Here is a 14712-nt window from a genome sequence, read left to right as displayed (position 1 = left end):
ATTCTGGAAGAACATGCACAGGGTGAGATGTGTTAATAAACATAAAGGTAAAAACTCTTTCAAATGCAATTTGGTTTTCTTTCTCTACAGTATCTTGCAATAGAGTTCCACAATTAACTGTAGGAAGATTGAACAATTTCATGCATCAGTGAAAGAAATAACTTTCCCCAGAAACTATACGTTCCTTTCTGTTCTCTGTCATACAAACTAGTTGCTTTATCCTGTATCTGGAATTTGCTGCAGTATGGTTCTTTCAGAAAGACAGCTTTATTCCCAAAGCTTTTTATGCTACCAAGTTTGTAAATTCCTATGAGAAGTCTTAGGGAGTTCAACATGAAAACTTATATCAGAGAAATAGAAGAAAATTGCCACTCCATCTTCCCCTTCCCTATGCTATGCAAAAATATTGCTTTGGATATTTGTGTTTACTTTTCAGGCTTTGTTCATTCTGGACCATGCAATAATATTTTTGGCTGCTTGGAGGATGAGTATTTTGAGCAGTGCATGTGTTCACGAGACTGTGGCTATGATGGGGAGCCTGTATGTGGATCAGATGGACAGATTTACCCGAATCATTGCCAGATGGAAGTAGCATCATGCAGGAATAATACAAGGATAGAACAGATGCCCATGTCTCAATGTTCTGCCTGTAGGTTTCATTCAATTCCCTTTTCTGTTATGATCTAGTTGCAGAACACTACAAATCCTCATCTAAGCAAATTATAATTACATATGTGTGGTAGGGAAAAGAGGAGAACTCAAAACTTCCTGTCTATTATTTTGCCACTCATACTACAGGGGATTAAGTTATAAGAGCAGCTGCCTTCCTGCTTAGGTCAGAATAACTGGTTTTCTGTTCTCATGAATACATGTTTCACCAATTGGAATGAACTTCAGAGAAAATTAGTGATAGTGTTTTATCTGAAGTGAATAATCCTAGATAAAAATCACACCCATGAACTGTAACATTCTTCGGAGATTCTGCATGGGCTTTCAAGATGTGCAGTGTAGTAGCTCAGTGAACTGAGTATTCCACCCCTGGAAATGCAAACATTTTCTAGAGACTCATTAGCAAATTTTATGACCAATGCATTTGTTTTTATTTACAGCCAAGAATTTGCCAGAAGAAAGGGAGACGCAATCCCACACAGCTGAGCAACCCAGTGTTCAACAAACACCGGCAGGTAATGTCATACCTTTGCATTTATCCAAGGCCTTTTTCTTTAGCAAAGTAAAGCTTATCCTATCACTGCATAAAAGTATATATAGCTCTTAAGCACATTTAAGTAAAGATGCTGAATTTCTTCATCTTTTAGAAAAGACAGAACATTCAGAAATCAGAAAAAATTAAGAGGTCAAGGAAACTTAGGATGGTAACTGTTCAACAACAGAATAGCTCTTCTAGTCCTTTTCCTTTCAGGAAGTCTTGACTGATACCTGTTCTATTCAATGCACATGAAAGATTTAGGTAATTGTTCATAGGAGTGGGCAAGTGACCATCCTATTTTCTCAGCCTTGGTATGTTTGAACAACACATACTCTGTGATCTTTTCTTCAACGTTAAGCTGGAAAGATCACATTTAAAACCAGGCTGATGTAATGTGTTTCAACAAACAACTGAACAGGACATGACAACAGACCAAACCATTGCAAGAGCTAGGATCCAGGTGGATTAACTTTGTCTCTAGCAGTTCTGTGCAAAAATTGAGCTGGCAGTCTTGATTCTCTCAGAGCTGCTGTTTGAAATAAAGGGCCTTAGTGAGCAAAAATGTTAAGGTCAGTAGATGGAGTAGCCAGGAATTTGGCTGCTCATTTTATTTGGTGCTTATGTTCATACACTTTTTTCCAAGACTCATGTCGAACTTGCTCATGGCTCACAATAAATCTCACCAAGAAGCAGTGGAGGGTCAACAGAATAGTTTGTTTCATGCTGTTTCTAGTAAATAAACTGGACTAGATTTTTCCTGGCTGCTTTCCACTCATTAATTTTCCCCTGGCTTCTAACTCTCCTAACAAATCAGTAAAACAAGTTAATTCTTCAAGAGAAGACTCTGTGCCTTCTCATGTCCTTCTTGTGCACCAGAGTTCTGACAAGCATGTGTCCAACATTAGAGACACTATCCTGTTCTTTGCCCTTCCTCTCCTCTACAGAAATTGATGGACAGTTTTCTCATTAAGTTGTAAACGCGTAGTGAATATTCCATTATGACTATTTCTATAGGTCATTCAATCTAACAGTGTTTAGTGTCTCATGTTTTCCCTCCCTTTTTTTCTGGACTTAGTGTGAATATATATATATATATATCAGATTACTGTCTGTTGGAATAACTGAGATGAATGCTTGTTGCCTTTTATTCTGTGCAGATGCTGTGTACTCAGCATGGAAACTCTGTTTGCAATCTGAACCCTTTAAAGCAGCATTCCCAAATTGCTCTGTAGGGCACTGCTGGTATGCAAGGCCATAGAAAGTGTTTTGCTGCTGGTCTACAAAATGGGACTGCAATGACATTATTTTCAAATAAAAATTTGATAGTAAAAATATGTTCACCTGAGAAAAGTATTGTGGAACTTGATGGTAGTCCACAGTCCAAAAATTCCTGGCTACTATTATGCATAGGAGTGTTACAGTGCTTCTGAACTAATCTGCATTAAAGTATCTGTCTATGAAAAATAACCCTCTGGTTTCTGTTCTAAACAGACAAAAGCACTGTTGGCTCAGAAGGCTATCAATAAAAGCAAAAGTGGAAACTCTGATTTATTTATTTATTTAGTGTGTGTGTGTGATTTTATACAGATATTAGATTAACAAACCTGTATGCCGTAAGGATATGTTTGTCAAAGCACAAGCAGTTAGAGCTGTCTTTATTCTAGGATCTGTGAGTGTTCAAGTTGAGAGTCTCCTGGAAGGCAGATACTCTTCTGAACTGAGCTGTCTGAGCAGCCATGGCAGAGTGAGCATTCAAATATAAAACTGACTAAATCCTGCATCAGGAAAAGAGCCCAGCATGTGATTTTCATTAATCCTCTGGGCTCCTCTCAGGTCAACCACACGGTACATGAATCAAAGTTTAACAAATGAATGAATCCCTCCTTATACACAGGTCTCATTTGGATTCACTGGTTTGTTAGCATTGAAGCATGTGATTGGTTTAAGTCGGCTCAGGTGCTCTGGGTTTCTAGTGAAAGTTCTGATGAGCCATGTCTAAATCTGTGATTTCCTAAAAGGATGCAAAACTCCGGGAGCCAAACCAAGCTTAGGGCAGGTTGGTGAAACTGCCTCAGTGTGTTAATCTTCAGGAAATACCATTTTCTTGGAGAACCGCGTGGTGTTTATATTGTCTGAAATGCTTCTGTATTTGCCATATGACTTGTGCAGGCTCAGCTTGGTTTGATTGATGCTTTCATTGTTAGCTCTTGTCTATGTTACCCCAGCAATGGAAACAATGAGAGCCAGCTTCCTTCCAGCAAACAGTGGGGAACTTCATAATGTGTTCGGGCTTACTCTGGCAAACGCATACTTGCAGTGTAGTTCCATATACACCAGTGAGTTTGCTAGAATAAACAACAGCTTTTGAGTTATGCTATTCAAGGTAAGCAATTGTATATAGATGGTCCTGAAAAATCAGGATGCAGTGCTTCTTGCAGCACCTAGCTATTGTCAAAGCATTTTAAAATGCCTTTCAAAAGTCTGTAGCAGATGTTGCAGCAAGTGAGGCACAATGGCTGAGGTTTGATCTTAAAGCTGTAGCCTTTTTTTGTACCAATGAGTAGATCCTCTTTGTATCTTTAGAAATATTCTTATGATTGAGAGGGAGGTGTGCAGGGTGACAGGACTCAACTAAAACAACTCATGCCTGAATCCCCTTCCTCAGCTGTTCTCTCTCACAGGTGTATTACTGAGACTTAGAGGGATGGAACAGGCTTTTGATGACTAGCATGGACCCACGTCTGCCTCTAAGCATTGAAGCTCTGCTAGTATGCTTTCAAAGCCTGTTCCAGTCATATTTGTTTGGACTGAAAGCTCCTGGAGCAGGATTTTGGTTGCTAACTGGAGTATCAGTATCTTGAGTGCCTCTCTGTCGGTGGCTTTCCTAAGATCATTGTCACACTAGGCTACAAAAATATGGGTGGATTTCAGAGCCTCAGGGATCCTCAGTAGCTCTGATACCATCTCTCTGATGAAGCGGTGCTTTGACTGCTTCTATAGATCATTAACGCTCTTCTGAAATTGCCTAAATCTGCTCTGCCGAAAGGGCTAAATGTATAGCCACTGATGTTGGAAGACAATATATTGATTGACGGTAACGTTGCAAATCTACATGTACTTGATAGAAAAGCAATATCCAAGTGCGTTGCAGCAGTATTCAGTGGTATCAGTGCTGCTGTGGTGTTGCGCTCTGTGCTGCTCTGAGCAGGCAGCCCACCCAGCTGCGTGCTGTCTGACCCCCCAGCCTTCTCCCCACAGCTGGACCCCTGTTATTTATACAGTTCTGCTCTAGCAGTTAGAAGGGCCAGTAGCTGGAAGAAAATTCTAGGTGGAATTATGATACTTTTATTTGGTAGTCTTATTACTATTTTTTAAAAATGAAATGCCATCACCCATCACTAGCTGCTAAGAGGAACATCGGAGCGGACTCTGCTTCCAGGTGGAGTCATCTCGCAACACTCCCTGGCAGCCGCATTATTCACAGGACCGCTCTTCTTTTAGGATTGATTGAACTGGCAATGGGCCATTTTTCCTTTCACCCCATCGGTGTTCAGCAAACATTGGCTTAGGCACAAACATTTGGAGATGGGGGAGTGGTTTGTATGTAACAGGAAATGTCGGCCTTTTGTCTTTGCTTTGATTCCAGTGCTGCATTCCTGGGAAGAGCGAGGTCTGTGATGTTAATTCTGTCCCTGGTGGACAGCAATCATCCATTCATAGAACGAGCTCATGATCTGGCAGGTTCTCACATGGAGAAGGCCAAGAAGAAGTGAACACAGAGACTGACTCTGCTTTCAGGCAAGCATTCCCTTGCCTAGAGCTGAGCCTGTTGCTGGAAGGATGTGGGAGGCAACAGGGAAGAGCCTTCAGATATTTTATTTCTAGAGAACAAACATTTTCAAAGGCCTTGATGAGTGTTCCCCTTAAATAAAGCCAACTTTGCAGGGGAGGGAGAAGGGGGACTTTTCCTCCCTGCAACAGCTACGTTTCAGTGATTGCTTTGGTTTGGATTAGAGCAGTGTATACAGAAGGCAAACAGGAAAGATGGACAGCTGAGCTGGCTCGAGGAACAGTTTAGAAAACGGGGACTTATTGATATTCCTAGAAGTTTTATCTTGCAGTCTTTCGCTCTGGACAGTGAGCAATCACCCAGCATAGAGAGGCACAGCCTGTTTTGAGTGGGATATGTACTGTGTGAGTGTCTTAGTATAGACTGGAGTGAATGCAAGGAGGATAAATATCTGTTTCTGCCTGTCGTGTCTGTTCCTGTCTTAAATGATGGAAGTTTCTCAGTGGTATGTGACTGTGCTGAAACAGATGTATCTGAGCTACTGCTAGTTCAGGCTGAGGGAGAAGTAAATGGCTTTGATGTAGGCTCGTGGCCTATTGTGCCAAAATCTTCTTTCTTATTGGGCTGAAAAGAAATCTAGCTGCTTACAATGATCTATTTCATGACATGCACCAAGTAAACTACTCCATTACAGTCTGCCCTCTAGCTTTGTAACTTACTTTTATAAAACAGTGCTTAAATGAGTGCACACATTACACATCTTTGTATGGATTGATCTCTCTTTAAATGAGGTACTTTGCTTGGACCTAGTCAAAGGAGAGAGATGTATTTCCAGGGTGCAGAGTAACTCATCTGTGACATCTGGCATTCTCAAAGATATCTTTTACTTTTATCTTACTATATACAGATCTCAGGGTGAACTGGTTCCTAACTTAAGCACCTCAGTTAGTTAGATACTTTAAAGTGAGACTTTGAGATTCTTTCAGATTACATGGCCCTTTTTTCTCCCCCCCCCCCCCTTTCATTTTTTCCAGTGCCCAGGTGTCAGACTGGGAAATTGAAAATTCTGATTTACAGCAGCTTTTCTCCTCAGATGTGAATCTAAGCATGCGCACATGTGCAGGTCCATTGACATGTGTAGCTGCCTTTACTCATGTAACGCACTTACTTGGCCCCTTATTTGCCTCCCTGATTAAAATTTCTTTCCTCTTACGTCATTCCCCTTCTTTGTGATGCAATATGTGATGCTGAAATGCAGTTTCTTTGGCTAAAGCACAACCTGAGACTCTATGGTTTCCTTTCCAGCAGAGGAAGGCCCTCCACTACAGACAGATCTGTCATACTACTCCTATGAATATGACCCAGACCCCTATGCATTGGAAGCTGATGTTTTTGAGATTGTGGCAGAACTGACAACAGCAAGCACATTAAAAGAAATGGACAAGATTCAGGAAGTAGTGACCACAGTAGAATGGTGAGCCGGAGAGCGGGGGATCATAGATCTGGTTTGAGAGTCAACATGTAATGTACTAACTCATGTGTTGGGTCAAAGGTATTAAATTCCTCAAAAGGGGCATTCTTACAACTGACTTGCTAACCTCTTTAGCAAGGAATCACCAGGAACAAGATCTTGCTAGGGCAGCATATAAAAGTCTTTGTGACCTGAATGTCTCCAACCCTAGCAGAATAAAAAGTGACCTTTTAAGATTTTCTCTGCCCAGCCCCAGTGATGCTTCATGAAGATATGTAAATGGGAAAGTGACTTTTCTTCATTATCTTCTCTTTTCAACAGAAATATATAATTTAAATAAAGAGAAGAGGCTCAGAATCAACTCCTGTATGAGTTTGTTCCTACAGACGACCTGCTGCAGAACAGAAACCGAATGATGACTACTTCCTGATGCACTCAGAACTGTAGGCTTTGTTGCCCCATGGGGGGGGATCTGGAGCGCTAAGGGGGACACTCAGCGTTATTTTTCTGTCAATTTTCCTGCCTTTTGTGCATCCTCTTTGGAGTACTTCCAAGGATGGGAGACCAATATGCTGTGCCCTCTAGGTGAGAAATATAGGGGCTGGAATTCAAACCTATAGACCATTTCAAAGTGTTTTCTCTGCTATCGGAATACTGCAAATGCCATTTCCTAGCTACATTTAGAAGCTAAGTCCAGGCCTTGTGCTTAGCTAAACTGCTGTTTGAGGAAAGATGGCTGAGAAGTTTTCTCTCAAATTATAATAATAAAAATCAGTGTGTTTTGCTAATTACAACATAGCAAGAGGCTAATCATCTTCCCTAGCCCATAAGTCTACTGCACCCACAACAAAGTCCCACAAGAGAAAAACTTCCGTAGTGGCTCCATGTTCAGGAAAGTTGTTGGGAGGTACATTTCACAAGAGAAAAACTGTAATCCACTGTCGGGCCTGAAAGGCTTGACTGTCTACCATGTGGCTGCAGGCTTCAGGTGGGGAGTTTGCCAGCCATAGCAGTGACAAGGATTAGGTGGGTGAACCCTCTTCATGTTGCACTATGTGCTGATAAGAGCTGCTTGCAGCCTTCTCAGCCCCTTTCCTCCTTGTAACACCAGCATGAAAATAAAGCTGACCCAAGGTGCAGTCCTTTTAAATGCTTGCCTGACTTCACCAGTCGCTTTTATTCTGCTTCCACTAGGATCCCCATACAATGGTTGTTCTGGATAGGGTAATCTATGCATAGGGCCTGGGTCTGCTGGCCAGTACAAATCACTGGTGTCACGGAGGCTGAACTCCCTTCGACTGACCTGCCCCAAGCAATGTGGTAAAACTAAAAACAAAAGCTTTGTGTTTCCAAAAGTGCGGGAGCCAAGATTTTTTGGTTTCCCTTCCTGCCTGGAGCAGCATTGTTCTCTTTGGAGGAGCTACATGCAATTGCCTGTTGCAAAATAGTGTTAATATTTTATCTTCCCACTTCTATTGTTACCAGGACCCAGAGTGGGGTGGAAACTCCTTTTGAGGGTGTTTATTGGTGAATGGAAACAGGAAAAAGCCCAGCTCCATTCATTTTTAGGGCTTGTTTACACAGGAACCATGACAAGAATATATCCCAGTATAGACATTCCATTCCAGAATAAAGGCAATTTTATTCCAGAAAAATGTCCACATGAGGACAAAACGGGAGGTATCCCAGAAGTTGGGCATATGTAGTTTCCAGTCCTTTTTGTCTGGGGCCAGATATTTGCAGAATGTAGTTGACATGATGAAGGTCTGGGTCTTGAAGTTCCCAGAAATTTCAGAACTGCTTTGCTGGCAAGTTCCCAAGCCTTCCTTCATGGCTGCCCTGAGCTTTCCTCACAGGATCTTGACGTGGCTTCTGCTCATGTGTACCCGCTGCTACTCAGCAGAGGTTTTGCCACGTGTCTTCAGTGTGCATGAACAGACCATGTCCTCACTGTGTCCGCACAGCACAGCGGAAGCACTGGCGGCTGCATTCCTGTCTGGCAGGTAAATAAATGCCTTTAAACTAAATTCCATCTCCTGTAAGCAACTGGCCTGGCAGACACTGGCTATTGTGTACACACACAGGACTGAGTCAATATTTATCCCCTGGGTAAATAACAGACCTAGTGTCAGCTGCAACAAGAGAGGTTTTTTTCTTTTCTAAATATCAAAGCTGCACAATACAAACCCTGCTGTTTGCTGGTTCCAGCCTCAGCTGTTTAATACTTTGAGTCTGGGAGAATGAGACATTTAGTCACCCTGATAATGTCTGTGTGACTAGCTTTCTGCAGAAGATGGGACTTATGTTCTGGATTCTTGATTTTCCTGTCCTCTGTCCCTTTCTGGCTTTAGTTTCCTTATCTCATCCATTGTGTGCTTCTGGATAGATATTTGAAGTAATTTTATATTGCTTCATCCTCTCATAGATCCTTGGGCAATCAGACAGCATCACCAGTGGGGACAAGGAGATGTAGGTAGGGAGTTTTAGCCAATTATTAAACCTGACTTTCTTCACTTTCCTCAGGCTCTGGTACATGCAATGTACTAATTCAAGGTGCAGACTTCTCCCATTGCTGCCAGCTAAATAATTCCTTCTGGTGGTGCCAGCCCATCAATCACGTCCTTGTTCTGTGGGGTCTCTATGCCAGTGCACTCACCTGTTTGAGGCAGAGGAGTCTTGCTTCTGTTTTACAACTAGAAGAAAAGCCAGGGAGACCTGAACCCTCAGAAGGCAAAGGCAGAGCAGCCTTAGCATCCTTAAACAGAGACTGTTAGAACAGGACAGTGCGTGTGAGGTAATGTGCCAGGGTTTCTGGATCCTGGAGTGTGACTTCACCTTTAGTGTTCCTTCACAGCTTTGGCACTTTCAGGGAAATCTCTAGTCCATCTGCTTTTGGCAACCTCTGCCTCCCCCGAGTCTTGCCACACCAAACCAGCTCCTTTCTGTAGTTATAAAAAAAGTAATTTTATTTAAGGAATTGAATAAAGGAACCTGCAGTTACACAGTTGTGGTTGCCATTTCTCCCCTATCACAGGAGTAAAGGAGCAGGTCTCTGCCCTCTTTTCCACACCAGCTGATGGTCCCTCTGTCCATAGCTTTTCCCTGGCCCAGATTTGTTGTTCATGTTTCTTGTAATCATCATTAATTCTTATCTAGGAAAAAAAAATTCCTAGATTATTTTTCCTCCATTCATCAACATCCTACTTGGAATACAGAAACTCTTTAGGGCTAGGTCCATGAGAAGTACTGGACACAGCATAGCCTTATCAGACTCAATGTTATTCTTAGGCTTTGGCCCAGTTCTGACTCTGAAGCTTATCAGTCACGCTCCCATCCCTGAGAACACAAGGACATCTCAGCACTGGAAACTCAGGCTCCAAGTTTGTGAAGACCAGCCAGTCATAGTCTGGAGAGAAGGGATTAATTTTTTTCACCAAGGAAGAGACCAACTTGGTGGTGGAAAGCCAGCAAGGACAGCAGACCTGCTGCTGCTTTGGGCTTTGAATTGTTTTGGCTTAGAGACATTTGCCTCCCTCTGTCAGAGAGATGTTTCTCCTTTCTTTTTTGTGATGATCCCTCACTGCAAAATGAGAAACTGCCAGTGTGTTTGTAAGACACAGAAATTCCTACTTACATCAAGTTATGTTACTGAATAGCTGCAGCAGTGCTAGTTATCAGTGATTTTTGCTTGCAATCCTTTCAATGAAATTAATATTTATATATTTGTAACTGTACATTATGCAGAGTAATCATTACCGTGGTATTTATTTTAAAGCAATAGTTCCCTTGTTCTTTCTTGTTCAAGTGTTTTGGTTTTGCCTCTTTCCCTCTTTCTTAATCAGCCTCAATAGAAAACAAATACCAGAAGAATGTTCAGCTTGCTTGAAGAACGTCATTGAAACAACAGTACTTGCTTTGCTGATGTCGACTATTGACATTTAATGCACAATAACCTGGTTTTCATTATTGTGAATAAATCATCTATTTAGAAAACCTCAGCTCAGTTTGGGTTTTGGGGTTGGGGTTTGGTTTGGGGTTTTTTTTTTAGTATTTGCTATTTCTGACTGAGTGGCAATAGCCCTGGCTACACCAGGTCTCCTGTGTTCAGTAGCTGGCACATCCTCTGCATGTGCAGTACTGCACCTATAGGAGATAGGCTCTAGTTTTTCACCTGCATTTCACCCCTGCACATACATGTACGTGTAAACAGTTCTATGACCATTTTTGTTTTGTTCACGGAAATCTTAGCAAGTCTGAGTCCAGAAAAGGGTTTGGTTTAGATTCTGATAAATATTTTATTAAAAACTGATTTTAAGACTATCTTGTCTGCCTCTACTTATTCACATTGTAGGCTGTAAGTTTGTTTGGTAATAGGTTATGGTGAGGACAGAAGTCATGTCTGTACCAGTAAAACTAAAGAATTCAGGAACTCTAAGAAGGTTTATCACTCATTTTCTACCTTGCTGCTTGCTGGGATATGGCCTAGTTGTGTCTGAGAGATGAGCTGGCTGCATTTTGTCGAATTTGCAACAGCTTCCAATAAGCAGCAAGCTTGGTCACCTGTTTCATAAGAGACAGCTCTTGATTATGTAAGACGTTATACAAAAGAAGTGTGGAGTTCTAGAGCGAGGGTTTTCTCAATTCCTTCTTTAATATTTCCCTTCAAGAGACATAATTTTTTTAAAAAATCCATTAATACAATCTTTGCCCTAAAGAAATTAGGGATGCCAAGGGTCATTTGCAAAAATAGGGATTAGTAAATGGGATTTTTACACTTGTTACCAACAATGGGCTGACATTACTATGATGTTGCTTACTAATCAAGCCAAGAATGTATTTGCTAGAAAAGTGCTCTACATTCTCTTGACAGAATATTTTAGTTCAGGAGAGTACCTTTCACATAGGTACTTCCTAGTACTTCTTAAATGTTTAGAAATTTGGGTTTGCAAGTGCCTGTTCTTTTTCAGTTTTAGGTGAAGGGAGTATGCGTTCAAGGACAGCAAGCAAGTCAGTAGCAGAAAAAGAAATAGAACACAGATATCATCAGCTTGCAAGATGTATTAGGAAAACCAGACCTAGGTATGTTAGCAAGAGCATCCCTGGCAATATGTGACCAGATGAGAAGCTGCATGCAGTGTCCCAGTAACAGATCTATACGTGTTCAGCACTCCGCATCTTGTCTGGGCTCCACACCTCTCAGAATCCTGTGGCCCAGGTTTGTTCAGTTTTAGCTACTCAGATGGGAGGAAGGACTTCTTTCCTGGTAAATACTGCTCACTGCTCTGGATGAAACTTGTGGAATCCCAGTGTTGTCTTCATCTTATCCCCAATGTATGTTGTGAGTGCCTTGGGAGCAGGGGGCTGGGATGGAGGCTTACACCAGTGAATCTTTGGAACTTTTTTGAGGGAGTGTTTCCTTGGAGGTTTTTAGGGATGTGGTGTTTTGTTTTCTGTGACTGAAGAATCTTCTTCTCACCTTATCCCTGAAGTCTTCAGAAACGTAGTAGTAGACAAAGGGATCCACGCAGCTGTTAAAAGTGCTGATGGCCAGGCTCACCATGTAGCTGATGTACAGGTTGCCATACAGCTTGGAGTTATAGCTGGAGTAATGAACAAGGAGCAGAACGTTGCTGGGTGTGTAGAAGGCCACAAGTGTGAACAGCACGAGAGCTGTGAGCTTCATAGAGTAGGAGTACCGCTTCCCACTGTCCAGGAGGGCTCGCAATACTGAGCAGTAGCTGAACAGCATCACCACGAGAGGAGCGAGGAAAGCACAGGCGATCAGGCAGATGAAGTAGTAGAAGTAATAGCCATCATCCTCGTGCCTGGGGAGAACATCGTGGCAGAGAGTGGTGTTTACTCCGTACAGGGGATATGACTGCTGCTGCAGAGTCAGGGGCAGGATGAGGATGGCAGCACAGAGCCAGATGACAGTGCAGGTGCAGGCAGCGAAGGCAGGAGTGCGGAAAGAACGTGAAAAGAAAGGATGCACCACAGCCAGGTACCGGTCAACACTGATGCATGTGAGCAGCAGTACTGAGCAGTACATGTTCCCATAGAAGAAAGCTGTGGTGAGCCGGCACAGGCCTTCCCCAAAGGGCCAGTTATTGCCCAGGAAATAGTAGAAAATCTTGAAGGGCAGCACCAACATGAGCAGCAGGTCTGCTGCAGCCAAGTTCATCAGAAAGACAGTTGAGGTCAGCTTCTCAGCCCTGGTGGCCAGGACCCACAGGGCCAGCCCATTTGAAGGCAGCCCCACCAGGAAGACGAGGGTGTAGAGGCAGGGAATGAGCCGCACTGTGACCATGCTGCCCAGCTGAGAGCATGTGGCCTCGTGTATCAACAGGTACGTGATGTTGTTTATGGTTGTCTTTTCCCCAGGGATGGCTCTGGGACACGGTGTGATCTCTGGTGTCGTCGCTTGCTCGTTGGTGCTGTTCTGAGAGTAATCTGTCAGATAAATGCAGTCTGTTACTTGCTGCTTGTGTGGTTACCCTTGTACTTTGCAGAGCAGGCTGCATACATAATGTTTACCCTAAAGGCTACGGTTTTGCATTTTACGTTGGGGTCCTTAAAAGTGAGAGTTTTGTGTAAAATGCTATTGTGTGATGAGCAGAAAAAGTTGGCTAACAGAATTAGGTGTGCAGGAATAACCATCAGCAATCTTACTGAAAACTTACACAATTCTTCTGTCGTGTGGTTTCCCACAGCTCACAAATGATTGCTATATTGTACAACTATCAGCAGGCCTGGGGAACCAGAGAGCGATTCCTCTGCCCAGCTTTCAAAAGAATCCGAAGACCTGGGGCCACTCCAGATTAAAGTGATGGCTGTGGGAGTCTAACTTTTAGCTAAAGATTTTGGTTTCAAGTGCTCTCTGTTTTACTTCTCCTCTAATTTTTCTTTCTCTTTCTAGTTTCTTCCACCCCAGTTTCTTTCTCTTCTGTATCCCCTTCTCTCATCTCCTGCTTCAACTACAGTATGCATGAATCTCAATTAGAGTGGCTCCTATGTGATAGCTTTAAAAAAAAAGAGTTTTCAGGGGTCTTATAAAGGTACTGGGTATCCAGTACTTTAAGAAGCAGCAATTTTTCCCCCAAAGATACACACTCACCATCGTAGTCTGGAGAGGCCAGGCAGAGTCCCCAAAAGGCACAGCACAGCATAAGCCTGTGTGACAGCCGTCCACTCCTGAGGGTCTCCATTCTGATGCAGGATCCAATAATGCACTACTGTGCTCAGAGCTGTGTGGGAAAGGCAGTACTAGTGACCCTGCTTATGCATTTCCTTCTGTTAGTCCTTAACTCACGGAAGCACCAGGCTTTTCCCATAAAGGATGAGGCGTATGGGGGGCTGTCACGAGATGCACAAGTGTGTATTGACCAAGCAGAGACTTAGCACCAGTATTGGACGCAGGACTGGGAGGGGCATACGCGTCCAGATCTGCAGTATATTGGGGCCGTACTTCATTGTCAGAGCTAGACGATGGCTCGAGTGACTCATTTGGACCTTCTTCCTGCTCCAGAATATTCCTGGAAATAACAAATGTGGTCAGATTTGATGCAGTCTGAATTTGGTTTAGAGTGTAAACTGAACTTCTGACCTCCTACATCAAACATCCTTCCACCCAAGAGAGACCCAGGTGGCTCTGTGTGAGATTCAAGGTCTTTCCCCACACCCTGATTCAAGATGCTTTCTGGTAGTGCAAATTGCGAAGATATCATCCCCTCACAGAAACAAATGAAGTGCAGGAGAGCTGCAGATCCAGACAAACCTCTCCAGCTCCCAGGGCTTACACAGGGCTCTTGCAGCCTCATGTTGTGGCAATTCAAGGTTTTTAGTGTCTGCCCTGCAGCCCCCAGATCAGGCTGGGCCTTTCAGAGTTCTCCTGTTTTTTTAATTTCTGCTCCTGCTACCTGGCTAAAGAGGGGACAAAGGTCCTGCACCTTCTTTCTTGATCTCACTGCAGAGGTTGATCAAAAGTCCTGTGGGTCAGAGCTATTTGCTTTTGAAAGAATCAGCACTAGCACCAGCCTTGGGATGCCGTAACATACAAACGATAAGTGGCAGGGTCTCACGGCTTTAGGGAGACACTGTGCTTCCTCTGATAAACTACCAGGAACAGGGACAGCAGCTCCATCCAGCAGGAAAGGGGCCTGACAAGGGTGCACAGGAAGTCTCTGCTGTTGGGTAGATAATGGTGGATTTCAGTTACTCTTGCCCAAGAAGAGCTGTGTTTTTCCA

General features: G+C 43.1%; 2 protein-coding genes across 5 annotated transcripts in view; one reads left to right on the top strand and one right to left on the bottom strand.

Annotated features, from left to right (window-relative positions):
* The window catches only part of CPAMD8 (C3 and PZP like alpha-2-macroglobulin domain containing 8), a 58513-nt gene extending 47726 nt beyond the window's left edge, over positions 1-10787 (top strand). For 3 of the 4 annotated variants that reach the window (XM_069790354.1, XM_069790353.1, XM_069790356.1), the window contains 4 exons: positions 437-649; positions 1110-1184; positions 6303-6471; positions 6790-10787. In XM_069790354.1, the coding sequence (XP_069646455.1) occupies positions 437-649; positions 1110-1184; positions 6303-6471; position 6790 (458 nt within the window). In that variant the 3' untranslated portion in view covers positions 6791-10787. The remainder of the gene's footprint in view (positions 1-436; positions 650-1109; positions 1185-6302; positions 6472-6789) is intronic. The other variant, XM_069790355.1, reaches the window with a different exon arrangement.
* A 308-nt stretch (positions 10788-11095) lies between these two features.
* On the bottom strand, positions 11096-14006 carry F2RL3 (F2R like thrombin or trypsin receptor 3). The gene is made up of 2 exons (XM_009918387.2): positions 13583-14006; positions 11096-12918 (listed from the first exon to the last, which is right to left on the bottom strand). Exons 1-2 carry the CDS (start codon positions 13671-13673, stop codon positions 11843-11845), a joined length of 1167 nt encoding a protein of 388 aa, XP_009916689.2. The 5' UTR covers positions 13674-14006; the 3' UTR covers positions 11096-11842.
* Between the last annotated feature and the right edge of the window lie 706 nt (positions 14007-14712).

This window comes from Haliaeetus albicilla, chromosome 8 (genome assembly GCF_947461875.1).
Source record: "Haliaeetus albicilla chromosome 8, bHalAlb1.1, whole genome shotgun sequence".
Lineage (NCBI taxonomy): Eukaryota > Metazoa > Chordata > Aves > Accipitriformes > Accipitridae > Haliaeetus > Haliaeetus albicilla.
This window is presented reverse-complemented; position numbering and strand designations above follow the sequence as displayed.